This window comes from Venturia canescens, chromosome 8, assembly GCF_019457755.1.
Source record: "Venturia canescens isolate UGA chromosome 8, ASM1945775v1, whole genome shotgun sequence".
Lineage (NCBI taxonomy): Eukaryota > Metazoa > Arthropoda > Insecta > Hymenoptera > Ichneumonidae > Venturia > Venturia canescens.
In genome coordinates this window covers 18,317,433-18,344,830 of record NC_057428.1, presented here as the reverse complement: position 1 = coordinate 18,344,830, position 27,398 = coordinate 18,317,433, and the positions used below count along the sequence as shown (strand labels likewise).

The following is a 27,398-nucleotide window of genomic DNA, read 5'->3' as shown; positions in this document are numbered from 1 at the left end:
TTCGTGTTGAATTGAGGCTGTGTGAAAACGTACTTTGGTTAACGCAAAATAAAAGTTTTTTCTTTGTTTTTCGTATTAGATGGTAGATTCATTCCCAAATTTTCCTGATTTTTTTCCCCCCAAGTATACCTGACATTAAACGCACTTGACATTAAAAAATTCGTATTTCCCAACAAAAAAGCTGAAACGTCGCAATGGATTCATTAACTAGAAAGTATTTCAAGATAAAATTATAAAAGGAATGATTTTCTTTGAACGTGCGAAACAGGCTTCAGTCTGAGAGGGTTAAGGTTGAAATTTTCTCCTATGAAAAGCACAAGATCGAAGAATATTTTTGCAGCGTGAAAACCAACGGAAAATCTGCAACTTTTGCCGGCTCGCAGCTCCTGAAAAGATGAAGGAAGCTGGGTTTTCGTGCAGGCAGAGTTCGAAGCGCATTGGAACGTTGACCTTACACGCTTATTCAGGCTGGCGAGATGCAGCAGCGGTTCTCGGCGGCTCTGACCGGGTGGACGGCCTCGTTCTCGAGCACAAACAGACATAGAATGGATGCTGGGAGAGGGCGCGCGACGGGGAGGGCTGCACGAGCTTTTCCTCTCAGCGTTATTGGCGAGCACATGTACGGAGACGGAAGTATATGTGCGGGCGAGGATAAAAGGGTTGGGAATAAGGTTGCGCGCGGGGTTCGATTCGGTCCGCGCGGCGCGGCGGTTTCTTCATCCCTTTCCGTGCCCCGCTGTCGCATCCGTCGAGACCGAGCGGCGGCTACGACCGCCCGCTTCTGTCACCGGGAGAAGAATGGAGCTGGGAGAGAAAAATCGTGCGATGAATGGCCCCGCGCGACGGCCAAGACGAAAGAGCGGGAAGAAGAATGAGCGGGAGGCAGGGAGATGCGAGAAAAAATGCGGAACTGTGCGAGTTGGAGAGGTCGGGAACCGATCGACAATCTTTTATGTATCTCCCACGTATAGAAACATACGAGAATATCGACGTATATAACAGCCCCGACACAGACGCCGTGCGTCCATGTGCACGAGCTTTTTTCAGCACGGCTCCATCAGCGCGAAAGATTCTGTGCAATGCTGCGTCTCAGCGGTCGTGCCGCATTTGCTCCGAAAAGCGAGGACCTCTTCTCCCTTTTCCTCTTCGATTTTCTCTCTCTCTCTTACTCTCGCGTTTTAATCTCGAGCCCGGTGCCGTGCTGCGTTCGTTCTCTACACACGTTAGAGCCACGCGCTGCGTCGCGACGCCGCGGAGTACCCCCGCTGCTGGTTTCACCCCCGTCGTCGCGGCGCTCGTCTGTGTGCACCGTCGACGACGACCCACTTCGACGTTTCCTTGCTCCTCCGCTGCTCTCTCTCGCTCGGTCCCTTCGCTCTTCCGCTCCCTGGCCTCTCGCACGGCCATTCAAGTTTGCTCGCGCGCCCCCCGTCTCTCCGCTTTCGCTCCCTCGTCTATGTGCAACTTTATCAAAGGGCGTAACCCAGAAGATGGAATGTGGGTTAGGCTATTTTTGTTCGCCCTCCGCCAAGCGATATTGCGTAATGAATAATATCGCTGGAAAAAATAAGTTTTTCCGATCGTTTCTCTCCCCGGAATCCCTCGGTATTTTCATGCCCTCGTTTTCACCGATATGCTCGCGCGATCTCCTCCCGAGGTGATCGCGAATGGAGAACTCCGAGGCGGAAGGAGCCAGCGGAAACGAGGACTGATAAGGTCGCGCGCCTATGGAAAGTCCTGTTTTTCTCTCCCTCTCGCTCGATCTTATCGCGAATCGTTCCCTCGCCTCTTGATAAATGCGTTCTCTCGTTGACATCTGATTTCGATGCGGAAATCGATAACGGCGAGTAACGAAACGTCGCCCAACGGAACTCTCCCGACATCATTACCCGTGGAAATCGTGCGAAAGCGGGCTGAAAAACGCCGGAACATAACGCTCCTCGCACAAGGAGGAAAGAGACTCCGATAAGAGCCACCGGAATTCAAAGGCAAATAGAGTTCCGCTCGGCAATACCCTCGTCCGCGAGAGAACACTGCGAGATTATAGTGCCGGAGGATATTAAAGGAGGAAACGCGAGAGGTTATTTCCCATCGGGAATCGATCTCGGATCGCTTCACCTGCGCTCCGAAACCAGGAGATTCGAAATTATTTGCGATCTTGATGGTTTCACATGAGTATTCGTGCGTACCGCGGAAGTGGGTCACCGCGCGCGAGATCCTCGTTCGCACGGGGACAGGCCTCATTTCCTGTCCCAGGAAAAGTCGAACGAGACGCGAACTCGTCGATTTTTCGCCGATCAAAGAGAAACACCGTTTCCACAATTAGCGACGTCCCTCTCGCCGGACCAAATACCGAAAGTCGTCAGCGCGCGATCGGAAGTGCGGACGGGGGAAAGCCCCGTCGAAACTCTGCGACTTTTCTCCAGATTTTTCCCCCCACCGGGGCCGCCCACCTGTGGAATAAAAATAACGCGAGCTATTTTCATCGGCGGACGCAGGGCTGTCGCAGCGGCCACGAGACGGACCCCGGCCGAGGGAAAAAGGGCTCGTGCCCGCGTTCCTCCATCTTTTCACGCCTGCAACCTCCTCGCTATAACAACACAACCGGACTTTGATCCCCCGAGGAAAATCGAGCTCCTCCTCGCCCCCCGTCGATCCAAAAATACTCGGCGCCGCGCGCCACGCTGCAGAGACACGGAAACTCCGAAATTTAACGAGGATCAATGCCACGCGAAAGTGCCATTGACAAAGAGCTTTTTATCACACTCCGCGCGCGATTCTCGTGCCGCGGCCCGCCACCGCCGCAACACGCGCGGTTATCTTTGCAGGAAGAAGCCTGAGCGGAGAGTTTTAACGGTCGCAAGCCGCGGGCATTGCACACGCTCGCATACCACCCGCTTATGTACCTATCTATGTAATATTATGCATCTATATACATACGCCCGGAACGGAACAAGGCGGACGAGTACCTGCAGTGTAACGATCAATACTCAACGTGTATATGCAGAGTTCTCCCTCGCTCCTCTCCATTTTCCTTTATTTCTTTCACCATTTTTCGCTCTTCCTCCCGGCGCGAGCTTCCCGCACCGTTCGACGAGAAAGTCGACCGCGGGAAGCACGCCGCGATTACTAATTCTCGCGGGGGTGGCACGCGGTAGATGGGTTTTTCGTCAAGATTTTTTGCGGCCCTTTATTTCCGCACGTTTGCACCGAGGAACGCAGTTCCGGCGGGTCAGCTACTCTCCCGACGTTTCTCCCTGTTCGCCGGATTCTTGTGCCCGGCGAAACCGCAAGTGCAGGAAGTCGGATCCGAGCCGTATCGGTCGGGGGCGAAAACGAGGAGGATTGAAAGTCAATTGAGGGAAGAGGCGAAACGAGAACTGTGGGGAATTCGATACCCGCGGTTTGGAGTCGACCGAGTCCGGTCTACCGTACGGACAGGAAGGTCGCCCCGTAGTCATTACCAGCGAAATTACACACCAGCGACTCTCGCTTACGCAACAGTCCAGTTTTCGAATATGCGACTGCGATTTCGTCAGCGAGGAATGAATGAACGGACGTTTCATTAGGCGCGCCTTTTCCTCGTCATTTTTTCAAGCTCATTCAGCCCCCTCGGAGCCCCGCTTTTGCCGCGGCATGCGCGCTCGCGGGCACTCTTGTGGGCAATCGTGAAAATTGTTAAATTACAGGGAAGCCGGGAGACAGATTGATGGGAATTGGTGAAAAACGCAGCGGAGCCGAGTCGCTGCTGATGTTGATCGAACTCATTATTCTCCGGCTTCAATTACCAAAATCCTCTTCGCCGCGCATTGAAAATTCTCATTTATTTTCGAGCCAATGGGCGAAGCCTCGCTCCGATCAATTCGGTCTACGAGGGACCTTGATAACTGATGAAAAGCGATGAAAAATCCTCGGAAATTTATTTCTGCGCACAGTTTTCCTCAGGAAAACGAAGCTTCTGGAGACTCGGGCCCAACGTTTCTCGATCGCTCAATCTTTCTCCCGAAATCTTATATACGAGCTCCGGGGAGCGATCGAAAAAGTTTTTCCCCGCGATAACTCGCCGGGCAGCGAGCGAGACTCAAAAATGAGCTTCGACGAGACGCGCGCTGGCGCTCCTGCCGCTCAAAACTTGAGCACGAAATAACGAGCTCTGTCAGCACTGGTTTGTAAGCACAAAATGCTGCCACGATACATAAACAAAGTTTCCAAGCGGCAGTGTCGCCGTATCAATTATTCAATGCGTTCGGTAGACCTTGCTTGTTTCGCCGATATATACCGGGATTCGACGCGAAACACGCTTTAAAAATAGGACGTGAACTTCCGCTCGGAGCATATGCACATTTCAACGCGGTCAAATCTTCAACGAACCGTTTGAAAAGTTCGATCCGCAGGAATCAACGAATCGAGGCAATAAAAATGCCAAAATTCGGGGTTTTTTTCTTTGCGGGATTCACGATTTTTCACTTTTTTTCCACTTCGTTGCGCTTTCCGCGTTCATTTCGATAGAAAAACCAGCGATTCGAACGCTCCTTTCTCATCGTTTCCATCCCACTGTTTTCGGCTTTAAAAATCGAGCTTCTCGCGGGAGCGTTTCGCTCCGAAATGTCGGAAAAATCGAGCACGGAAGACGGAAAAAGTGTTTTTCGACGATCGACGAATTAAAAAGTTAAAAAACCAGAGAAATTTTCATACTCGAGGCTCCTTCAGGAGAATTCGTCGTCGCGTCAGAAACGGAATTTTCCGACGAAAAATTTGAGAAGACCGCGGCATCGGCACCGGGCAAAAAACATCTCCGAGGCTTTGCGGCGCGCACACGCGTGCGCATTCATTGACCAAGAAACGTTAACAAGAGCGGACAGAGGAAATGAAAAATACTTATTAATTAGCGCATCCGTGGAACGGAAGAATCCATCGAACGAGATAATGAAACGTTGTCAAAGAATCCGTGGCCTGACGTAACTCCAGCTGAGAGTTCAAGTCTACGTCGCTCGGGGGGACAAATATAACGAATATTGCGCCCACAAACGGCTCGATAAACTGTGGGCAAAATTATTGTCGAAGAGTTTTCATTGCTAATTTGATAAAATTACGAAAATTGGGAAAAAATTTCAAGTTGTTCGGCCATCCAACAAAGTATGGTGCGAAGGTCCACTTTTTTCCGGTAAATTATAGTTTAAGCTCCCCTGATGACGATAAGCACAGTTCCGGGTCTCTTACGGGGCAAAATTTCGAATTGTTTCATCCACAATTTCGAGTATACGGCACCCTGTGGGAGAGTTCACAATAATATTAATTGTGAAAAAATTGCACGCTGTTCGAGCTTCGAGAAGAAAATTTATCACAGATTCCGTTGCTTTGAAAAGAGCAGCCCTTGTAAGGGGCTTTTGAGAAAGAAAAGATGAAAAAACTTGAGTTTTTTTGAGGCGTCGAAAGCGGATGTCAGTCGTCACGTTGGACTGCTGGTAACTGCAGATTGAACTTTGGGCAAATTCGGGAATCGGGGGAATTTCATCAAGTTTATTTTTCAGACTGACTCACGTGCTTTCATTCGTCTAGCAGCTCCGCTTTTTTCCAAGAATTGACCCCGTTCCTTTTTCCCGGTGGCATTACACCGATATAAACTTTGTTTCGCACAATGAAACCGACTCAATCATTAAGCTAGTCAAGTTGAAGTATAAATTTGATTTTGTGACATATTTGAAGCATTTATTACATTCTTACGATAAAAATATTCTCAATGCAAGTGTTTAATAATTTTGTTAATAATTCGGACTTGAAATTGATGAAGAGAAGTAGTTGGAAACGTGACTAGTCACAGAGCGGCCGAAGTGCCTTAAGATTTGTAGTCGACTTCACGAGCCATCGGGTGCGTTCGATCGAGCGAGCCGGAAAATGAGTTTTTCCAAATGAAAATTTGAAATTTAGGATGAAATAATGTGTCCGATGAATTCAGCAGCGATGTTAATACGCCTCCGCGTGCCGGAAGCGAGCACATATCGCGCGCAAGTCGCACAATAAACTCGGCTACGAAGATGCACATAAATTTGAATGGAACAATGAGCCGAGCGAGCGCCATCGGGAATGGGAAGCTACCGCGCGTATATTTATATAAGTCGCATAAAAATGTGGGGATTAAAAAGAAAAATGCGAGGCAAGCGCGGTGCGTTGTATCGGCGGACGCGCGGGGCATTCGAAACATTGGAAGACTGTTAAGTCGGGGCAGGATGCGTCGAAGGTCGTCTTTGGATTCGATCGGTGCGAACGGTCATCGCGTATCGCGCTTCGTCGAAACGTCAGGCGGGTTCGTACATCGATGCGGGATCGCGGCGATCGATAAACCTCCGAAATCGCCGAGTTCCTCTGTCCCTCCAAAAAGCCTCCTCGAAGGAACCGAGCTTCGCTCAGTTTTTTCCAATCCCTGAATATTCATTCACGGCTCCGTTAAAAACCGCACGGGCAGAGGGGGCAGGGAAAGGAGGAAGCAAATTGAGGGTTTGGGTTCGAAGCTGCGACACGGCGGCGGCGAGGAAGAGACCGGGGAGCCCGCAACGTTACGAGGGACGATAATCTTCGGGACGATTATTCTGCGCACTCGATTCAGAGACAGCGACACTGAGGAAAGAGAAAAAGGGGGGGGGAAAAATATGCCGAGATCCAACAGCGCACGGAGGTCTTCCAGTTACCTGCGATTATCAATCCTCACGAAGCCCCCGCACACTAGCGCGAATCTACCTATTCGTATGAGTGCAAATATCGAGTAAAATGCGTCGCTGCGACTTGCCGGCTGGCTCTCCTCGTACCTCGGCATTAAGATCCGCGACTTTATTAGTGCCTTTGGACGTTTTTCTCCGGGCCCTCTTCGCTTCTCGCCGGAAGAACGCCCACATCCCGTGTCATCCTTTATAACCCCGTTCCCCGGGCGGCTTCCTATTCATTTCGATTTAACAAGTTTACGCGACAACATCCGACAGTGTCCGAGTCCGAGTTCCGTGCTTCCGCCGTCTGCACCCGATCCAAGCCAATCGAAGAGTCCCGGAGTGCGCGCTACCGGAAGAACCGAAAAGCGGAGAAGCCCGCCGACGTGATTCGACGCTGTAATAATCGTATCTGTAAATACAGGAATCGCTTTGTAAAATGCTCGCGAGAATAACCGTCGCCCTGCTCGTCGTCGTGTCCCTCTCCGGCTTCCGCGACGTTTCGGCCGACGTAAGTCCCGAGCGTGACCCGCTCCAATTAATTGCCAAGAGTGTCCTCCCCGACGAACGAATTCGATCGTCAAAATGACGGAGTCCCTCTCGAGTTACCCAAGTTTTTACTCGTTCGCAGCTCCCGGATTTCGTTACCCCGGAAATCATCGAAATGGTGCACGACGACAAGATCCGATGCATGGACAAGTTCGGGACCGACCAAGGTGAGTACGGGAAGCTTCGATCGTTCCTTGAGGACTTTCGAAGAAAAACGAAAGCTCGGAGAATTCTTTCGAGCGTTGAACCGCAGCGGCGTCACTATTCCAATCTTCGATCGAAACCGCGACGAAACGACGAGAAAAATCGACACTGACGGGGGGGGGGGCCTCACGGGAACCGAGATGAAAAATTCGCTGACTTGTTATTTTTCTTCCGCAGGAATGATCGACCAAGTGAATACCGGAACCATCCTGAACGATCCGAAGCTCACTTGCTACATGCACTGTCTCTTCGAGTCGTTCGGCGTGGTGAGAAAACTTGAATTATTTATTGAGAGGGAGCAAAATGTGCCGGAACAGCGTTAAAGTAATTATTCCACAGATCGACGAGGACTCGGGCGACTTCGAGTACGAGATGCTGTTGGGTTTCTTCCCGGACGATATTCAGGCCCAAGGACGCGATATCCTCTCGAGCTGCGCTGAGCAAGGTGAGGAAGCGAGCGACTTCCGCGCCCTCGGTTTTCTGAATAATTGACGATTCTTTAATCTCATTTCTCGGCGGCGCTCACATCGCGAAGAAATTGCTCGTTTTTTCGCCCCTTGTTCGATCGATGGACCGAGCGCGTCTCTTTAATCCTCGTTTTTCTTCACAGACGGTGCCGATCTCTGCGACAAAGTTTACAAAATCGCTACCTGCATCCAGGCCAAAGCCCCGACCGTAAGTTTCCTTGAAATTCGGGGGATCGAAGAACCAGAAACTTGGACGAAAAGCAATCCGGAAAGTCCTCGCGGCTGGTTCGTCGCTCGCGCGCGAGTAATCTTCGAATTCTTATTTTTCTCGGGTGCCCAGAAGTGTGTCGCTCGAGAAAAAAAAACTGGTTTGCTTCGCGCTGGAATTCGACGTCGTCGAATATCAACGTGAATCGTGAGGGGCGGGGGGGGGGGGGGGGGGGGGGGGGTAGAACGAAGGTTGCACGAGCTGTTCTCCGCTATTCGTTCATCTCAAAATCCGGGCCCGCTCGTACGAAGCCGTCGCATAATTTATCGATCGAACGCCGCTCTTTCGAAAGTAACTTCACAGTAGCGTGCTAAGGGAGACGAAATTATTGGTGAAATCGTAGATTCGACGGTTCGAAAGCGAGGAGAAATTTCGTCGAAATTTGTCCCAATCGGAGAGAGAAAAAGCGGAAAATTTGAATTGTTGAAAACGCTCGAATTTTCTTTGCCGTAGCTGATTCCCGTGCCCTCGAGCATCGGGGACAGGAGGCTCGACCCAGTTCTTCCTTCTCAAACCGCGAATGAATTTGAGGCTCGCGAGCGAGCGAGGAAAAACCGTTCGGCTGCACCGGGCGCGGGGGGGGCTCCGGATTTCTAATGATCTCCGAACAATTATTCGAGCGGTGAACGTCTGCCTCGGATTCTCATGAAAATGACTATTTTTAGATGTGGTTCATGCTGTGAGCGACGAGAATCGAGTGCCGCAACGAAGTCGAAGGAGACAAAAACGAGGGAGAGCGAGCGAGATGAAGGTCGAGGGGGAGCGGGGCACGAGGAGCGGAGGAAGCGGCGCGGTACAAAATAATACGATTTCGGTCCGGTCGTCCACCATTTTTCATCGTTGCGAGCCACCCGAGGAATCTCACTTGCGAGCGGTTATGAAACGACGAGCAAGTTCACATTTATATTTACAATTGGAAGTAAAACTTTGAATTATCTTGAGCAAAGAGCGAGTAGCGCGCGAGGAAAAAACCTCAAAGACAATCCACGTCGATAGAATTAACGCGAGGAATCAAAAAAGACAACAAAACTCGCTAACGATCGAGCCAACACTCATTAGCATTCCGTAACAACCTCGGACTGCGATCGAGAGGCGTGTCTAGTTGACCTTCGCACGGAATTCTTATATTTTAATCACTCATTAGCAGTCTCACTGAAAGGGAGAAAAAAATCGAGATCAAAATAATAAGGAAAACTAAAACAAGAAAAAGCTGCACAATCGGTCAATCGCTTCCTCCCGAGGAATTTCAGTGTCGTAAGTTTAGCCTTGAAATAAAGTGACGAAAAATCCAATCTTCGCAGCGAACCCCATTCGCCCGACGACGATCTTTCCCATCTTCCCAGCTTCGCCGGGGGTTGCGCTTCGACAATCGGCCTCCCGAGTCGCTGCACTCTCCGCTTCGAGTGCGTTTCGACGGACTGCGGGGCGGAAAAGTGGCGCGGGCTCGCATAGAAGGGCGAACTCGTCGAGGAGATTTCTCGCTTCGCCAAATTCCACGACGCTCAACTCTGCGCACATTTTTAATTGACCAATTTTTTATTCGACGAAATATCGAATTGCAAATTCGGCGGGGAACGAAATTGGAGAAGTGGAATAATTGGAGGGTCTTTCGCGTCATTTCGTTGGACTCGAAAACGCTGCAAACTTCGTCCAGTTTCGCCCGCTCCGGAGCCCCGCGCGGCTCGAGTCGAGATTCGCGTTGACGCGCGCAGCCACCAAAGGAAATTGAATTCCGTTATTTTCCTCACTGAACGGGAGCCCGAGGAGCGTTGCCGCGGCGCGTCTGGCCCGGAGCTAATCGAACTAAGAGTCCCCGATAAGAACGACGCGCGAGGAGCGTTTCCCTCGGCTTTGTGTATGCGCGCACGTAGAATTAGAGCGAATCGGGTGTCCGCATTAGGAATAATGAGAAAAGGGAAGCGGAAGGGAAAGTAATTCGATCGAGTTACAACGCGTTTTAGAAAACAGCGGGAGAGGAAAATCCCTCGTCGATCATCGCTCGAGCTTCTTCCTTTGCGTTGGGCTTGCCGCGAAGGTCCGAGGCGGCTCCGCGAGAGGGTTTTCCCGAGTCGCGGATTATCGATCGGGGGCGACGAGGAGAGGGGGCTTCCGGGGAGGATTTTTTCGGGGATGGAGCCGTCGGAATTGCTCGGGAAAACGCGCGCCGAGCCTCCCGCCGCGCGTTTTCTTCCTTCCTTAAAAATCTTTCGGCAAACGGCGATGACGGCTCGTCGCTAACGTCGGCGCCGGGCGCGTCTCGTAGCTGCTAAATAAACGCGCGAGCACACGCTTCTGCATGGCCTACTTTTCGGCTACGGCGCTCCTCGAGACCGCCGATACTGCAAACTCACGCATTCGTCCAAAAAGTCTCTCGGGCAGGCCCGAGAGAAAGAACGACGAACAAACAAACATTGAACACGTGAGGCCAGAGCCGCTGCGAGCAGTCGCGGACTCAAAGAACAACAGCAAAACAACATCAACGGCTAAGCGGTAAAGAATATTGCGTCGGCAGCAAGGATCGCACAGAACACACTTTTTCACTACTTTCTACTAATTACTCATTCGCAACTACCAACAAATGTGAGGCCAAAGAAGGAAAATGCTTTAACCCGGAAATGCAACTAAAAGTGTTGAATCTTTTTTTTTTTTTTCCTTTTTTTTCGTCTACGTTCGCATCCAAATGTGTTGGCTCAATGCTCAGTGCCGAGGGGATGAGAAATGATGCTCGCATTCGCGAAAATGCAGTGGCGAGTGTGTGCGGTAAACGTGAAAAAGGCCAAAGCAGCAGCCCAACTAGTATTCTAGTTACACCGTCGTCAAGTACCTTAAGATCGATAGAGTGGATTGCGACCGTGTTTGACGAAACGCAGGACGGATCTTTCGCGTCCTCCCGGCTGTTTGCGTTGTTGTTTACGTTCGGCAAGGAACCTCCACCTTTGTACTGATTTCCCAGATTAATGTGAAGATGCTTGTCGCTCGACTGTGGTGGACTCGCACCCGCACTCTTGACCGACAGCGGAGCCTCCGGCACTCCGGTTCCCGTCGGGCTAGCCCCGACCGAGCTGCTCGCCGATGCCACCTGCTCAATTTTTCATCCTTTATCATACACAAAAGCCCAAACAATTTATCGCTAGTTTTCATTAACTAAAGAAACACGGGGAACAACGCAAAACCGAAGCGTCTTTGACGGCGCTACGCAGCAACGTTTTTTTCTTGTTTTTATTCCATTCTCAGGGACGGCAAGAATTCGCAGGGTCCGGGGGACCCGGAGCCCTCGTCGCGGCTTCGCACGCTCGGTCTGCGGTGAAAAATGTCTGAAAATTCACCCCGCTCATTCCTGGGCGTGCATCCGCACGAAAATCGTCGATCTCTCGCTCGAAGTCTGCCGAAAAAACGTTTCGATGGGTCCGGAAAAATGATAATTTGGCGGTTTTAAGCTCGATTTGCGGTGAACAATTACGAAATTCGGCTCGCTCACTCCTGGATGGGCGTCCGCACTAAATGACGGAATTTTGGCTCGATTTGGGATGAAAAATGTCCAAAAATTCAGTTCTCTCGTTCCACAATGCGCGCCCGTACCAAATTTACAGAATTATCGCTGTAATTGTGGAAAAATTATCGAAATTTTCAGAAATATTACAAATCGACTGGAGAAATCGTAATTTCATCGATTCTCGGTGCGTTTGAGTAAAAAAACTTTGGAATTTGGCCCCGAAAAGCTTTGCGCAAAGGCTGGTGTCGGGGGCCGATACTTTTTTAAGGACCCCGAACGAGAATATCGCACGTAACCAATCACCGAGATAAAATAGTGCGAAAATCGAAGCGTGAAAAATTGGCGGGATGTGTTTGTCGGGATGTGTTTGTCGGGGGGATATTTGACGCTGGAAAATTGATCCGGAGACAAAGCGAGTGTGTGAACGGGGCGCGTTGATTCGAAATGAAAGCACACGCGGAAGCTTTGAAAAAAGGCGAATCGCGGAGGGTCTCTCGAACCTCTTGACTTTGCACGACGATTTTTGTAATTGCTTTTTTCCGCGTCGATTATCAAAGGCATGGAAAAAAGCTCGACCCTCAACGCGGCAACCCAAAAACCGTATTTCCCATAAAACTCCCAAAAGCATTGATTTTCACGAGAAAAAATCAACTCTCAATGAAAACTCCATTTGAAGTGGACTCAAAAGCGCTGTTACGCATTACAATCTTCTTCGTAACTGATTCACTGTTCGGGATACCGATAGTCGATAAAAACAAAGATTCGTGGACGAGTTCCAAGCACCTGAACATTGCCAGCTGCTTAAGAAAGTTCATCCGGTAACCGAATTAACAAAGATTTCGATTTAAAAATTCAAATACGGTATAATGATTAGTGAAAAAATGTCCTGTCCAAATTTTAAGGCCCGAGCATACTTTGTTCGTCAGAAAAATATTCAAACTTTTTCCCCTCTTTGTGTGTGAAATCTGCAGGCATTGACGAACAGTTGTCGCACAAACTTCCGTATGTGACAAAAAAATATCTGATAAATCTGCTGACGAAAAATCGTGATTATTGGGAGTTTAAGGGGCTAGATTTTCTGAAAGTGAAGTTCTTCCATCGCCCAATCGAAATAACAAAAATGTCAGTGCGCTTTTGCCGTTGCCCTGACAAAGCCATTTTGCAATCGAACCGTGTCAAAGAATTTTTCTTTCGAAAATTCCAAGTGAGGTTAGGCGCGCTCCAAAGTCAGTGTCTCATTACAAGTGGAAGCGCGATTGGTTAATTCTTCGTTCCATTGATCCTAATTACGCGACACTCTGAACGGAGTCGACGTAAAAAACTATGACGCTGAAGTTTCCAACGTTGGAGTCCAACGAAATGATCTAAAAAACTCTCAAATAACTCGAGTAAACCTCCAATTTGCTTCCCTGCCGAATGTCCAATTCGTTATTTTTCAAGCCACATCAATAATTCGTGAAATAAAAAAACAATGAATTATAAATCTTTTTTTCGTTCAACTCCAACGTCGCGAAAAACCCGCTTTTCCACCGGAACGAATTTTCGTTGAAACTTTTTCAATATTTTGTTGAATACGATGAAAAATATTTTGACAACGCGGAGGATTGTTTTGCAGTCGCAAGACGGACTTCGGTACGAGGAGCCGCCGCCGCTCTGAAAAATTGGACGATCGATTAGCTCGTTGAGGAAAAATGCTGGGAAAAGGGGAAGAGCGCGAAAAATGTTGGATCGAATGGTTCGAAAGCGGTGAGAATTCCGTGCGCGTTTTGGCGCGACGCGAATCGTGCGAGCTGCGATATCGAGACGCGGCTTGCGAGAGCTCTACTGATAATAATAATGATGATGAAAGGCCGATGAGAATTTGTTATCGCGTGTGACTGACGAAGCTTCGATTATTGGCGCGTATTCGTCGTCTGCGTGTCGTCGAGCATGTGGCCGAAACTTTCAACCTTTTTTCGTATTCCCCCGCGTGTATTATTCCCTGTTCCGTATCCACGAGGCTTTTCAACCGAGCTTTTTATAGCCTCGCGCGTAGTTTTCAGTGTGCGGGTGCGCTGCCGAATTAAATTTCGTTCTCGTCATGTTTTATCGAGTTTCTTATCAGCTTTGGAGCGGCACGTGTCTGCGGGGGGTTTTTCGTTCGCGCGGCGTTCTTCGGGCCACGCGTGCCGGCCTTTCGAGACTTTCGGAGAGATTCGAGCCCCGAAATTCAAGTGTCGCACCACTTTTCCCAGCCATTTTCACTCCCGCGAAAATTTCATCGATTTTTTCTCCCCCCTTGTCCGCGCGGGCGCGTCCGCATCGTTTCGTTATTTCTGTCGCCCCGCCGCCTCGAGTTTGTTTACTTCCATTTCCGCCCGCGACTAATATTTCGGAGAAAAAGCAAGCGAAAACTTTCCCACGGGAGCTCGGTTCCCCAAAAGGAAGCGAGGCAAGACCGAGAAGAAAAGTAATGCGCTCGAGCAACGGGGAACGAAAAAAGGCGAGCGAGAAACGCGAAAAATACTTTTCTCGAGCCCGAGCCCCCGTCGCGCCTCGCGCGCGCCCGACTACCCAACCCCGGTGAGGTTACGCGCTATTTTTGTATTTTCTCAATTTCAGTACGTCCACGTACGCCCCCCCGCGCACAATGCGCTCGCCTTTTTCACGCGAAAATCCCCGGGAAAGCTCACCCGGAGAGCCGCGCCGGGACGCGCTGCAGCGGGAACAAAGCGGGAGAAAAAAGCTCTCAATTTTCCGACGCATTGTTGCAAAACAAAGGGACGAAACGTACAGAAGCTCGGGTTATTATTGCATCGAAATATTGCTGGCTTTTCCGTTATATCCAAGCCGACGCCGAACTGCTCAAAATTCGGAAACGTTTTTCCATCTTCGACAGTGTCCAATTCCGAGCTGAATAAGCCGCGTATCTCTCGATTGCTTTTTCAATGAAAAAATATCAGCGTTTCCAAAGAAATTGCAGTCTCGTTCGGTGCTAAAAATTCTAAAGCATTCTTCCGCCTCCGACAGCCCGGTTCCGAGCCGGATAAGCCGCCTCTCTCGCGCGATTGCTTCGATTTAAAATGTCAGCATTTCGTACCGGGAGAATTTGGATAAAAAATTTCCGAACGACTCGGTTGCTCGAATCGTTTCGTTCAGCGAAGGAGGGGGAACGAAAGCGGGCGAGGGTCCCGAGGAGTTTAAGCAGCACTTGTACAAATTCGATGCACTGATTACGCTCGATAAATCGATACGCTGAGATCGTCGTGAAAGACTCGTCTTTCTGAGCGCCCGAGCGAGCTTCCCCGTCGCCGGAACGCGCGACAAAGTCCGGGCTTCTCCTGTTTTCGTTCTCCAGGCAAATAAACTTTACAAAAGAATCTTAATGACGATTTAAAAAACGGCGACCCCGTGATATTTCGTGGAGCGAAAAAATCAAAGTTTTTTCCAGCTGTCCGAAAAATTACGCGGGAAAAGAGAAAATATCGAGAGGTTCGCACTCTTTTAAAAAGCTCCGTCCCGGCAACAGCTGTTTTCCGAACGTCGAAAAACACCGTTTCCCCTGCTCGGCCGACGAGCCGCCGCTGCTCGGGCTGCGCTGCTCTCGCTCTCCTCTCCAAATCAAATATCGCCCAACGTCCGCGGCCATTAAATTGTACATTTGCATACATACGCGCGCATAAACATCGCTATAAACTGACGAGCGACAGCGCTCTAATCAGATTACCCGATCGACGTGTTGTTTCCCGAGGTCCTCGCCAACCTAAATAACATCCCGGACAGCGATATTCAAACGATATTCGAACTGTTTACGCGCACCGATTGCATCAATTAAAAGAGGAAAACACGCGGAAGAGAGACAATAGCGAAAGTACCCGAGGCCTGGGAGCCTCCGCGGATGGAATTGACGTTGCCGTCGGCGGAATTATTATTTTTTTTAGGGTCGATCACGGAATCAAAATAATGAGAGAATTTGATCAAATATCACGACGCGACACACTGGAGTTCGCAACGTTGGAGTCCAACGGAACGAACGAAAAAAAAATTTGTAAACCATCGTTTTTTGTTTTACGAATGATTGACATGGGTTGAAAAATTACAAATTACAAATTTAGCTGCAGGGAACAAAGTTGGAGATTCGCGCAATTATTCGAGAGTTTTTTTAGGTCATTTCGTTGGACTCCCCAACGTTGCAGACTTCAACGTCATTCAAATTTCGTGATAACACTCTTTGGCATCGAGTATACAAATAGCATTTTTGTTCAAATTTTTTTACCAAACGGTTATCGAATTATTGACGAAGCTGAAGCTTGTAACGTTCGAGTCCAACGAAATGGAGGGAAAAACATTTGCAATTGACCAATTTTTTATTTCACCAAGTATCGGGGCAGGTTGAAAAATTCCGAATTGCAAATTCAGCAGGGAACAAAATTGGAGAATTACTGAAATTATTGGAGGCTTTTTAAAAATCATTTCGTCGGACTCCAACGTTGCAAACTTCAGCGTCGTAATAACTGAGCGTTAACATGACGCTGAAGTTTCCAACGTTGGAGTCCAACGAAATGGTCTAAAAAAACTCTCAAATAATTCCAGTAAATCTCCAATTTTGTTCCCTGCCGAATTTCCCCAATTCGTCATATTTCAAGCCACATCAATAATTCGTGAAATAAAAAAATAATGAATTATAAATATTTTTTTCGTTCATTTCGTCCAACTCCAACGTTGCAAACTTCAGCGTCGTAGCGTTAACGATGTACGGCATGAAAGTTTAAATAATTAGAAATTTATCAAATTTCGTGATAATGTTCTTCAACGTCGAGTGCGTAAACACAATTTTTTTCAAAATTTTCTTCTGCTTAATTAGCGAGAAACGCTATGCTTGCACACGTCGACTTCAGTGATCAATTACTCGATAACTGTGTAGAAGAAAAATCTTAAAAACTTTGTATTGTCAAATTTGGCACTAAAGAATACGTTCACCAAATTTTATTAAGTTCTGATAATTTTGAAATTTTTTATGTTTTTAGCATGGTTTAGCGCGGCAACGTTGTAACGCCTGTACCGAAACTCCTTAAATCGAAGCTCTTATGCACGAAATGAATGTAAACTTTATGCTTGTGACGCTGAAGTTTGCAACGTTGGAGTCCAACGGAACGAGCGAAAAAGCCAATTTTGAATGATTCACCAATTTTTTATTTCACGAAGTGTCGGCGCAGGTTGAAAAACTAAAAATTGCAAATTCAGGAGAAAACGAAATTGGATAATTTCTGGAATTAGTAGAGGCTTCATTTAGTTGGACTCCAACGTTGCGAACATCAGCGTTGCTCATATGCGTGAAGTTTAGTGTTCAATTACTCGAGAGCTTTGTGGTAGAAAAATCTTTAAAAATGTGTATATTGTTTTATGTATATTGGAAAAATACATTCATCAAATTTTATGAAATTCTTTATATTTTTAAAGTGCTTTAGCATGGCAACATTGTATCGTCACGAAATCAAAATAATGAGAATTTGATTAAATTCCGTGATAACATTCTTTGGCATAAAGTATACAAATACAATTTTTTTCGAATTCTTTTACCACATGGTTATCGAATAATTGAGTAAATTTACCAAATTTAATGAAATTTTTATCATATTGAAATTCTTTATATTTTTAACGTGGTTTAACGTGGTTTAGCATGGCAAGATTGTATCGTCGCGATCCACCCTCCTTAAAGCGAGCGCGGAGATGAGAGCGCCGAGAAGTAATTTGCTTCCTTCTTGGGAGCATATGAAATTTTTCGATGTAGCGAGCGAGCGTGCCCGGGGCCGAGGAGAATGAAAAATCGGCGGCTGCGAGTCGATTTGACGGAGCGAAGTCGGTCTATTGGCTCCAACGCAAAAAAATACGGAAGCTACGCTATTGTCATTCGGTCGCTTCAACGTGTGCCGAGTGATCAAAAAGCGCCGGGGAGTCTCATTGCGCGCGCGCGTGTGTGTGTGTGTGTGTGTGTGAAGAAAGAGAAATTTGTGTCAAAACAGAGAAGCGGAAATAATGGAATTTTTCTGGAGGCGAATCAATCGTTGGACTAGTCGATCCAGTCAATTTTCGGGCTCGAGTATATCCGCGCCATCGACGAAGGCCAATTCTCAACGTATACACTTGCCCGAGACTGAGCGAGCTACGAAATAACAAAAAAAAATAGATCGTAAAAAAGAGTCGTGGATGCATCGCGATGTGTCTGTGCGGAGGAGAGTTCTCGCTCGGCGGAGTGTGTGTTTGTGTGAAAATGAGACGAGAGAGAGCGGCGAGCTTTTGCTCCACTTGTCCACTTCCTCGGCGGGAAAATCGATCGAACGTTGGAACTCCTCGAGGTCCCGCCGAGCGCTCTTTCTCTCTCCCCAAAATATGAAAAATTCGAAAGAAAACATTCCTCTCGACGAAATGACAAATTAGTTTCGTCCGGAAGATTTTTTCGGGTCAATCTCTTCAAACATTTCGCTAAAAATGAGTGAAAAAAAGTTATTCATCGAATCGGTTTTTCCGGGCCACGAAAAACGACGGGACTCGAGCGAGTATCCGTTCCTCTGCGCGCCGATAATACCGGTTCGGTTTCTAAACCCCGTTCGATTACGTTGCCCGAGGCGCTCGTTCCTCTTTCCCCCTCCGTTTCCGAAAACATTTTGCCCCTCTGCAAAACACTCTGAAAATCCGTTTCTCTTTATCTTTTGAGACGAGAGAGGCGCGTTGCCGTGGCATCAAACGATTGCGAAAATATACAAGAGGAAGAGAGAGAGAGAGAGGAGAAAAAAGCTCGAGAGCGGGACGACGCTGCAGCAGCAGAAACATCAGAGCCAGCGTATCTACATTCCTCGCACATTCGCATCGAGGAACACTGGACGGAAGGAGAGTCGAGTTTGCGTGTGTGTTTCTACCTCGACTGTAGGTGATTGCTCTCCGAGCGCGCGGCAACTTGCCCGGGGAAGTGCATGGAAACGGAGAGGAGGGAGGGGCTCGGTACAAAAAGAGAGATGGCGAGGAGAGCGAGAGCAAAAACGCAAGGCGAGAAACCGGGGGGAGAGGGGGGCTGGGAAAGAGCGGAAAATATTTGGTAATTCATATATTTTTATCTCCCCGTGTGTCTTCTCGACTGTCGAATCGACTAAAAATCCCAAGGAATATAGAGAAAGAGAACGAAGGTTCAAGAGAAAATAATAAAAATTCGTTCGGTTCGGGGAATCGGAGAGGAAGAGATTGAGAGCGATATTTGTGAAAGCCGATTTCCTGGAATTCGTACGAATTCCCCGTTAAATTCACGCCCGATACTCGCTTTGTTATTGTTTACGTTTTGTTTCCTCGTCGCACGATTATCCTTCGGATGTCTTTTTTTCTGTCTTCCTCTCGTCAAAATATTATTCGTTCGAATATTCTAGGGTCATGTGCAATTTGAGTTGGTATAATAGCGCGAAGAGAAGAATTGGCAATGACAGCGACGAATAGTGTGCATAATAAATTTCAGACTCGTCGTTCTAGCGAATTTCACCGCTCGTCTCTCTCTCTCTCTCTCTCTCCATTGTCTCGAATTATCTTTGACGCGTATGACAGTGATAATTCATGCTTTTTTGTTGCTGCATAAATCTCAATTGCCTTCAAAATGGATTGGCCGAATTTTGGCGCGGTTTTCCTTTTTCCCGTCGCAACACACACGCACACGATTCAGTGTTTTTTTTCCTTATTATTTTCACTAAAACTCCAGACGTTGGATCTTCATTTTTCCTTCGTTTGATCAAAGTGCGATTGTAAAAACGCCAGAGAATTAAATAATATTCGAAAGACTTTGAACTGCTTGCTCTTTTAAAAAAGTTTGCTCGATTATTTGAAGAATCCCTTCGATGGTGAAGGAAACAAAAAAATTTCCATGAATACAAAATTGATATTTACCTACGGAAAAAAAAAAAGTAGAGAAAGAGGAAGAGGACGGGGGGAGAGAGAAAATGCTTTTGTACACATCGCGCACATATGTACGGCGCAACGAGGCTTCCCTCCGTTGTTTACGTTTTAACATCCGGAAACTCGCGCGGCTCTCTACGCAATCGAACACAAGGGTAAGAGAGAAAGAGAAAGACGAAAAAGGGGAGGACGGGCGGCGCGCGTATACATAGAGCGGATCAGTCATAGAGTCGCGAACAGAGGGTGCACTAACCGAAAAGTATACACGCGCATATGTACACAAGAATTAAATCAAAACAGCAATGAAAAAAATAGGAAAAATGCTGAAAAAAATGGATTAAAAATTGTAAATAGAGTAAGTGATGAAATATAGAATCCTTACTCGGCTTGTGACATCGGAAACCTCGCGCATAATGGCTTCGAAAGCAGCGGTCTCTTCAGCCTGTTTCTGGTTGAGGAGAGCGATTTTTTCACTGAATTTTCGTGGATTCGCCATGATGTCAGAGTCTGAAGAACGCACTAAGCACGGGAAACACGATCGGACAGTATAGCGCGAAAAAACTCGGTTGGCATGAACGATAATACGCGAAATTGAAGAAAAAATTGGCTGGGGAGCGGGTAAAAGATCGAAAGAACGAGAGGGAGAGAGAAAATAGAATAAAAAGAGAGTAACACACGCGAGGTGGCGCGCACTTGCACACACGGAGCGACACGCGCGAGTTCGCGCTGTAAAACGCACGAGCTGCGCTTTCCCGTATCGCAACGATAAAAACGTTCTCGCGCGCGTTCAACGCGATATAATCGAACCCTGGTAGCGCGGTAGCATAGAAACCCAAAAGGAAATATAGAAAAATGTCTATTCTTTTACTATTTTCTTCGACTTTGCTTCCTTCAACAAGTACAATTTCGAATCGACGAAATAAAAATCATCGTCACTGTTAATACGCGCAGCACACGACTGTGATGGATCGCGCGTGCCGCAACAAACGGCACGCTCTTTTTCCTTATTGCATACGAGCACGCACACGACGACGACCCCTTTTCTCCCACTTCCGAACGCGCGCTTCCTCACTACAAGACGCATGCACACGCGGCGGCTTTTTTCTCGCTCGGTTTTCTTTTTTTTTATTTTTTTCACCCGCAACGCACTCCGCGATCCACTTTAATCTCCTCGCGAAACTGCCAGATTACTTGGCAACGAAATCTTTTCGGAACATTGGACGAAATGAGGGCCAAAAGGAACAAAAATGTAGGTGAAATTTTCCCCGTTTCTGGGAATTTTCAAGTGACCCGCGTATTGGGTTCTCCGTTGGTGATTATAATTTTAAAAAACACGCGGATATACATATACGTACGTAAAATCCATACAAACGTGGATGATGAGAGAGCGAAAAAGTGAACGAACGAAAAAGAGAGTGCGTGAGTGTGTATGTTTGAGAAGAAAAAATACAGATTGTGGCATGTGTGGCACACGCGATACACAACCGTTAAACGGAGCGCACAACGACGGGGCTCTACTTACTGCTCCTCTTCGTCCTCCCCCTCCCCCCCCGGTCGCCCTACACACTCGCCCCTAAACGGTCGCACAACGCCCGACTGTCCGTCGAAATTTAACACGAGAGAAAAAAAAATAAATATACATTTACGCACATGCATGTATTTTTATATATATTTATATATGTCCATCTATACGTATATAGATATATATTTGTATATGTTAAAAAACCGTCAGCGTGCACACACACGCACACACCGCGGTGTGCGTTCCTTGTGTGTGTACGTGTATTAAAACCCCGCGACGTTTTGCCCACTACCTTCTCGATTGGAGAACTGACGGTCACTGATACGGCAAAGATTAACTCGGCGCACCGCGACACGCGCATCGCGCATAAAATGTTTTTCGCCCGGCCATTGGTCCACCGTTTTGCCCCTTCTCTTGCGCTCTCAGCAGCCGCCGTTTCGACCGAATTATCGCTCAACCCGCTCAACACAGTTTTCGGATCCGATTCTGCGTGTTTTCGGCTTGCGTGTGGTAAGTGTATCCGTGTGTACGTTTCTGTGTATAAATTCCGGTTCTCCACTGAAAAGCCAGAATCCACAGGGAATAAGATCCGTAATTTTGTCAAGGGCGACACGCGGCGGGTTTTACACAAAGCAACCCAATTTTTTACGCATTTTCATTCAACGTTCGTTACACTCTATCAACACTTCTATTCACTCAACTTTATTTGTAATACTCCAATGACTCCAAGAGCATTTGTTATTGTAATCCAACACATTATTCGAGTTACAACCGTCGTTTATCCGCCGCGTAACGACGGAAAATAATAGCGACAGTAGCGCTACTGTGGAGTCCCAGAAAACAACTGTCGGTAATGCAGATTTAAAAATACCAATATATTTTATCGGCCTGACTCATAGATAGATATTTACCAAGCGTTTTACCAACGCGAATACGAAATATAATCTTACTTTTTTGTTCATTTACCGATTGTGTTACGGGTGTACGGAGTCGTGACATAACCTCTAATAAAAAATTGTTTACAACTGCGTTTAAAACGTGTGACGTGTGTCTCAGTTAAGCGTGACTTCCCACTCCAGCAACGCAAGCGACGACTATATACTTTCCTGCTACGTCAATTTTTCGATTGTACTGTTCTTGACAATTCTTGTCAACACACATGAATAAAGGAAAAGTTTCCTCAATAACACCCGTCTCTGTCTATTTATTCGAAAACTTTCCATTTATCTATTACTATGTAACGTGATAAATACATCGCGAGGCAATGAACTTTCAAACAAACGACGATTATTTACTCCAAATAGTTTCTTTTATTCTCCATTCCAATTGCCTCGATAGTTATATATATTCCGTTGAATCATCCATCGGTGTACCACTGTGTTGTTACCAATGCATAATATCGGAATGATCGAGTGAATATTGCCATCAGTGAAATTATGTCTATATCTAATTGAACAACTAAATTTTTTTTTTCATTTCATTACTAACATTAAACAATGTATAAGTACGACGAGGAAATGTCAATTGAATATTTGCCAGCAACGGCATACACTCAATTGGTTAAAGAATTAAGCAACGAATCAGCTTGGAAGCTGCTTGCGGAAAATGTGGCCGAACACTTGGAGATTGTCGGGTATGAGCCTCTCTGAAATTCAGCTTCGAAGGTGACAGAAAGTGTAGTTTTTATTTTAAATACAGAGCATCATGGTTAAATACTCTGGAGGACAGTGGAAACTCGTCAAAAAAATCTGCAGAAAATCTGCTCTTCCAACTGAATACAAGAATGTGCACTGTCGGAATTCTCAGTACTTTGCTGGAAGATTGCAATCTATTGGGAGCTCTTTCGATTCTACGCCAACCAGGTCTGTTTATCAGAATGATTAATAACTTTACAATCTACAAAAAAATTAAGAAGTGAAATTGCCAATGAAGAGCAACACAAAATCCATAAAACTATATTTATATTATAAGTACTGTTACAGAACCTTTGATCATCGAGCAGCAGCCTAATGCTTCGGGAGATATTTTGGAAGTAGCTTTAGGTACAACTTTGAAGCTCATTTGCAGAGCCAAAGGATTGCCGCCACCGAAATATGCCTGGTACCACAATAACACTAAACTGGAGAACCGAACGAGCGAAGAATTGAGCATAAAAATTGAGAAGTAATCTTCATTGTTGAGCATACTTGAAAGATATGCTTCCGTTGTCCAATTCCTGGATTGAAATAATTTTCAGTGTAAATCAACAAGGCGAATACCGATGCAAGGTATTACAATTTGAGATTGACGGAACGAGAATGAATAAAAAATTATCGTCAATCGTTTACGTGAGAATGAAACCAACTCGAATAGAAATAGAAAAACAACCAATTCCATTCCTCGAAGTACGGAAAGGCGATAGCTTCACACTCGATTGCCTTGTAAAATGTCATCCTGTTCCAAAATATCAATGGTTTCGTGACAACACGAAATTGGAGGGTCAAAACACAAATGTGCTTCGAGTAAGTTGCAAATAAAAACGAGCTAGCCTCAATTATTTTCAACTAAAAAAATGAGTAAATTCATTAACGTACTTTTTACAGTTCGATAAATTTGACTCGAAACACGAAGGGAAATACCATTGCTACATCACCAATGAGGTCAGCGAAGCTTGTACTCAAAGAAGCAACGTTATCGTAAGATCATTATACAAAATGAAATTGTAATTTATTATCAAACATTTTTAAAGAATGCATTGAGTAATTGGAGCGAGGTTTGCAGATCGATTTGCCACGGGAGAAAGCTGTGGCAAAAATAGCACTATTAATTGCCAACGAGGATTACGAGCATCAAGAAAAATTGGGAACGCCCAAAAACGATGTTACCAAACTTGCTCATATTCTCGAAGAAATAGGATTCAAAGTCGTTTGTTTATTAAATTTGAATGCCATACAAATGCGGAATGCTATTCGCGTTTTTTGTTCGGCTCTAATCGAAGGAGTTTACGGTGATTTACGAATTTTGCAAAGTTTTCAAACACGCCACCAAATTCTAATTGACAAATACATTTTTCATCAAGCGAACAGTAAAAATCTCATTTTTCCTTTTTCAGGTTTTTTCTATTTTGCTGGTCACGGTTTTAAGATGCAGGAAAGTTACATGCTCCCAATCGATGCACCAAAGTCTTACTTGAGACGCGACGCAGTTTGCGAGAGCGAATTATTGGCAATTTCGTTGTCAACCGATCCAGCACTTTTGGTTGTCGTGCTGGACACTTGTCAAACTGTTCCTCCCAAGTAAAATAAAAGTTCAGCTTAAAAATAAGGAATATCTTTAAATGTCAAATGAAGAATTTTGAGTCAATCTGTTATTCTGTTTAAGAGAATGTAATCCAGAAATTCACGCCGAAATACCGAAAGTAAATGAGTACGGAAGTGGAAAAAATTTACGCAATTTGATCCAGGCCTATTCGACTTCGAGTCATCGACCGAGTTACGAAAGACAGAGCAACGAATGTGGATTGTATCTAACCCATCTGAGTAAATATATCACGCGGGATATGATCGTACAGAAAGTCTTTGAAGAGACCGCGAAATGTGAGTTTTTCAAAATGCATGAGTCATTTGAAAATTTTTCAAAAACAACTCGAATTCGATTAAAACAAGTATTCGCTTTACGTAGCAATTGACGTCTGGTTCAAGGGGAAAGAACGCAATCAAATACCAATGTTTGCTCTCACAGTCACGAAGCCTTTCCGACTCACCGACGCAATGTACCATAGTAAGCGTCTCTGTGTTCTCCCATCCAACTGTTTTTTTTGGGTACTCTCACACCAAGGTCAAAAACGACCCCGTTATTTTAGTGGAAAATTGTTTTTTCTTATTCTTTCATATATTTTTTTTGTTCCATGAAATTTTTATCATCAAATATTGCCTGAAAGTCAACTCATCGTAGACTATTCTCTCCTGTTTTTTATAACGAAAAGGATGGAGTATAAAGGCCTCGGTATCACATGAGAGCAAAATTTTAGGTTGTGAAGAAGAATGGGCTCGTTTTTGACCTCATTAAAGCATTTACACTGGAAAAATAGATCGTAGGAATAAAAAAATTTCTCAAATATTTGATTAACTAATATTTCAAATGGAAATTAGAAACGCCACCTCCAGCTGTTCAAAGATTGATCAAATCGGTAGAGTTCCCAACAAAAAGTTTAGAGGTCATTTTCCAACAAGCGGGAGTTCGATATACAGCGAAACTGGGCCAATACGCCAAACCTTTCTTGAATAGTATGTTCGTCACGATATGTGATGTGACCAATTATACGGTCAATTTCCACAATTCCGTGCCGATGAAACGGATCAATTTGTTCAAGAGTGCAAGCAAGGATGAGTGCTGGTTGCTCAATCCCCAAAGTTCTAAGGTGCGTAGAAGAAAACAAAACTGACGATTTGTTACCGAGAGAATGAAGTTGGTCATAATTTTTGGACATTTGATTATTGAAGGGACCAATCGTCGTTTCGCTGGAAAGAAACGGAAAACCTGTGAGTGCAATCCTGCTACCGGTTGTTGATCACGTGCCAGCTTTTTTGCGTCAGTTAGATATTACAGTGACAGACACAAAAGTGTGATACGTCTTTGTATTTGTGAATACTTCTTCTTTTTCCCTTTTTCTTTGTTTACTTGTTAAACAGAAAAATCATCGGCGTAAAAGGCTTTCGTACGTTTTACATTTTTTTCAAACGATGTAACAAACTTTGGGAACATCCCGATTCAGCAATGGCGAAACTTATTGATGATTTTGCATGCTGCGCAGAAACATTCCACCTCTGTCAGTTCTGCTGATATTGATACTAGAAAAAAAAAAAATTCCAATTTTATATCATTGATTTGGATTCAAGTGTAAAAAGGAAAAAAAAGAAAAATTACAGCGAGTTGAGGTGAAAAATGGTTAACAGCGTTGACGATCCACGACGCTTCACTGCCTTCAGAATAGTCTCGATGGAAACGATAATTCGCAATGTATATTCGATCCTGATATGCAGACAGTGAATTCAAAGTTACTGCCTGATCCTTCATAAGACCAAATCCCTGCATGTAATGATGAACCACACCTATTTCAACAACCTTACGATCGTTTTCTGTTGTATTTAATGAATCATCGAGTCAGTATCAAAGAAAGATAAAGTGTAAATTATTGATGAAAAAAGGAGAGTTTCTTACCCTCCTCAATACTGACACTACTTGGGAATGACAGATAAATGTCTCCCTCTTGCACTGCTATGCACTTTTTCTGTTCATAATTCAGCCTGCTAATATTGTTTCTCAATGTGTCTATAACGTCTACTGTTACAAGACCGTTGAGCTGATCATAATCTTCGCTAGCTAGAGCTCTCGATATAACCAGAAGAGCCTGAAAATGATTAAGAAAGTGGTTCAACAATTTCATAGCAATAATTGAATTTTGACAGCCAAGGATTATATATAATGAATGCTGTAACAAGAATGGAATTGCATGAAAACTTTTAAGACTCGCCTGTTTAGTAGCACACACAAAATCGTCTTCGTTGAATTCTTTGTCGATTTTTGATTTGATCACCATATTGATAATGAAGTAATTTTTGAGGGTAGTGAAGATTTTGGGCCATAGCGAGGGTGGAAAACCTGAAATTGGTGGTAAAGCGACAGCCTCGGGTTTCGCTTCAGATTCGGTACTATAATTTTTGTATGGAGAAAAAAAAATTCTATCCATATTTCGTATCGTCGTTGACTTGCATTTTGGGGTAAATATTCTACTAGACACGTTACACAAATTTGCAAGTGAGCGACCGTAGTGGCTCAGAATTCTGGGTCGACATAAATTCTTGTAAATATTCGCAACTATCATTGCAAAGAATTAGCGGCACAAGATCACAACACAACACGATCTAACCGTACGGTAAAACACATTCGAAGGCAGAACTTAACCTCAATAACGATGATCAAAATATTTACAAGACCCAAAAGCAATTGACATATTTGAGATTTGACGTTATATTATGTCATACAATTGTTTATTCGTGCTTAAATTCACCGAATTTCAATATTGTTTGACTTAGCGACAATAGAATTAATAAATAAATAATTATATAACACTAAAGTATATTTTCAATACACTGCTTATTGGAATTTCAAATCACCCGCTATTCACAAAGTTTATTGTGTCGCCAATATGCATTGTCGGCAATTTTAAGAACTATTCGGAAGTGAAACTTCTCTGGTGAGTACTAGAAAAAATAGTAAAAATCATCCTCTCTCCCACCTCCCACCT

General features: G+C 45.5%; 4 protein-coding genes across 11 annotated transcripts in view; 2 read left to right on the top strand and 2 right to left on the bottom strand.

The window, feature by feature from the left end:
- LOC122415180 (CREB-regulated transcription coactivator 1-like) overlaps positions 1 to 21,471 on the bottom strand; it is a 39,091-nt gene extending 17,620 nt beyond the window's left edge. For 6 of the 7 annotated variants that reach the window (XM_043427129.1, XM_043427130.1, XM_043427134.1 and 3 more), the window contains exons 1-2: positions 19,973 to 21,471; positions 11,011 to 11,265 (exon numbers count right to left, since the gene is read on the bottom strand). In XM_043427129.1, coding sequence (XP_043283064.1) covers positions 11,011 to 11,265; positions 19,973 to 20,086 — 369 coding nt within the window. In that variant the 5' untranslated portion in view covers positions 20,087 to 21,471. The remainder of the gene's footprint in view (positions 1 to 11,010; positions 11,266 to 19,972) is intronic. The other variant, XM_043427136.1, reaches the window with a different exon arrangement.
- Positions 6,924 to 9,478, top strand: LOC122415183 (general odorant-binding protein 69a-like). The gene is made up of 6 exons (XM_043427139.1): positions 6,924 to 7,209; positions 7,330 to 7,414; positions 7,629 to 7,717; positions 7,791 to 7,896; positions 8,062 to 8,126; positions 8,852 to 9,478. The coding sequence occupies exons 1-6, from the start codon at positions 7,138 to 7,140 to the stop codon at positions 8,867 to 8,869; spliced, it is 435 nt and encodes a 144-aa protein (XP_043283074.1). The 5' UTR covers positions 6,924 to 7,137; the 3' UTR covers positions 8,870 to 9,478.
- Positions 21,472 to 22,216: 745 nt separating the features above from the next.
- Positions 22,217 to 25,804, top strand: LOC122415178 (mucosa-associated lymphoid tissue lymphoma translocation protein 1-like). Of its 2 annotated transcripts, XM_043427128.1 has the most exons (11): positions 22,217 to 22,745; positions 22,811 to 22,974; positions 23,095 to 23,275; positions 23,349 to 23,613; positions 23,695 to 23,787; positions 23,873 to 24,098; positions 24,204 to 24,387; positions 24,473 to 24,687; positions 24,773 to 24,871; positions 25,243 to 25,511; positions 25,594 to 25,804. In XM_043427128.1, the coding sequence occupies exons 1-11, from the start codon at positions 22,609 to 22,611 to the stop codon at positions 25,717 to 25,719; spliced, it is 1,959 nt and encodes a 652-aa protein (XP_043283063.1). In that variant the 5' UTR covers positions 22,217 to 22,608; the 3' UTR covers positions 25,720 to 25,804. The 2 variants fall into 2 exon arrangements, with proteins under 2 accessions (XP_043283063.1, XP_043283062.1); XM_043427127.1 differs by having other exon boundaries at positions 23,873 to 24,387.
- Positions 25,715 to 27,303, bottom strand: LOC122415182 (uncharacterized). The gene is made up of 4 exons (XM_043427138.1): positions 26,625 to 27,303; positions 26,312 to 26,501; positions 26,018 to 26,229; positions 25,715 to 25,941 (listed from the first exon to the last, which is right to left on the bottom strand). The coding sequence occupies exons 1-4, from the start codon at positions 26,973 to 26,975 to the stop codon at positions 25,921 to 25,923; spliced, it is 774 nt and encodes a 257-aa protein (XP_043283073.1). The 5' UTR covers positions 26,976 to 27,303; the 3' UTR covers positions 25,715 to 25,920.
- Between the last annotated feature and the right edge of the window lie 95 nt (positions 27,304 to 27,398).

What these genes read in the sequence shown, in the direction of transcription:
- LOC122415183 (XM_043427139.1), top strand. Translation starts at nt 7,138, where the DNA reads ATGCTCGCGAGAATAACCGTCGCCCTGCTCGTCGTCGTGTCCCTCTCC. An exon ending in TCCGCGACGTTTCGGCCGAC is followed by an intron (nt 7,210 to 7,329) that starts GTAAGTCCCGAG and finishes ACTCGTTCGCAG; the next exon opens with CTCCCGGATTTCGTTACCCC. An exon ending in TCTTCGAGTCGTTCGGCGTG is followed by an intron (nt 7,718 to 7,790) that starts GTGAGAAAACTT and finishes ATTATTCCACAG; the next exon opens with ATCGACGAGGACTCGGGCGA.
- LOC122415178 (XM_043427127.1), top strand. Translation starts at nt 22,609, where the DNA reads ATGTATAAGTACGACGAGGAAATGTCAATTGAATATTTGCCAGCAACG. An exon ending in GAACACTTGGAGATTGTCGG is followed by an intron (nt 22,746 to 22,810) that starts GTATGAGCCTCT and finishes TTTTAAATACAG; the next exon opens with AGCATCATGGTTAAATACTC. An exon ending in CTTTGAAGAGACCGCGAAAT is followed by an intron (nt 24,688 to 24,772) that starts GTGAGTTTTTCA and finishes CGCTTTACGTAG; the next exon opens with CAATTGACGTCTGGTTCAAG.
- LOC122415182 (XM_043427138.1), bottom strand. Translation starts at nt 26,975, where the DNA reads ATGATAGTTGCGAATATTTACAAGAATTTATGTCGACCCAGAATTCTG. An exon ending in TTGTGTGTGCTACTAAACAG is followed by an intron (nt 26,502 to 26,624) that starts GCGAGTCTTAAA and finishes AATCATTTTCAG; the next exon opens with GCTCTTCTGGTTATATCGAG. An exon ending in TAGTGTCAGTATTGAGGAGG is followed by an intron (nt 26,230 to 26,311) that starts GTAAGAAACTCT and finishes TAAATACAACAG; the next exon opens with AAAACGATCGTAAGGTTGTT.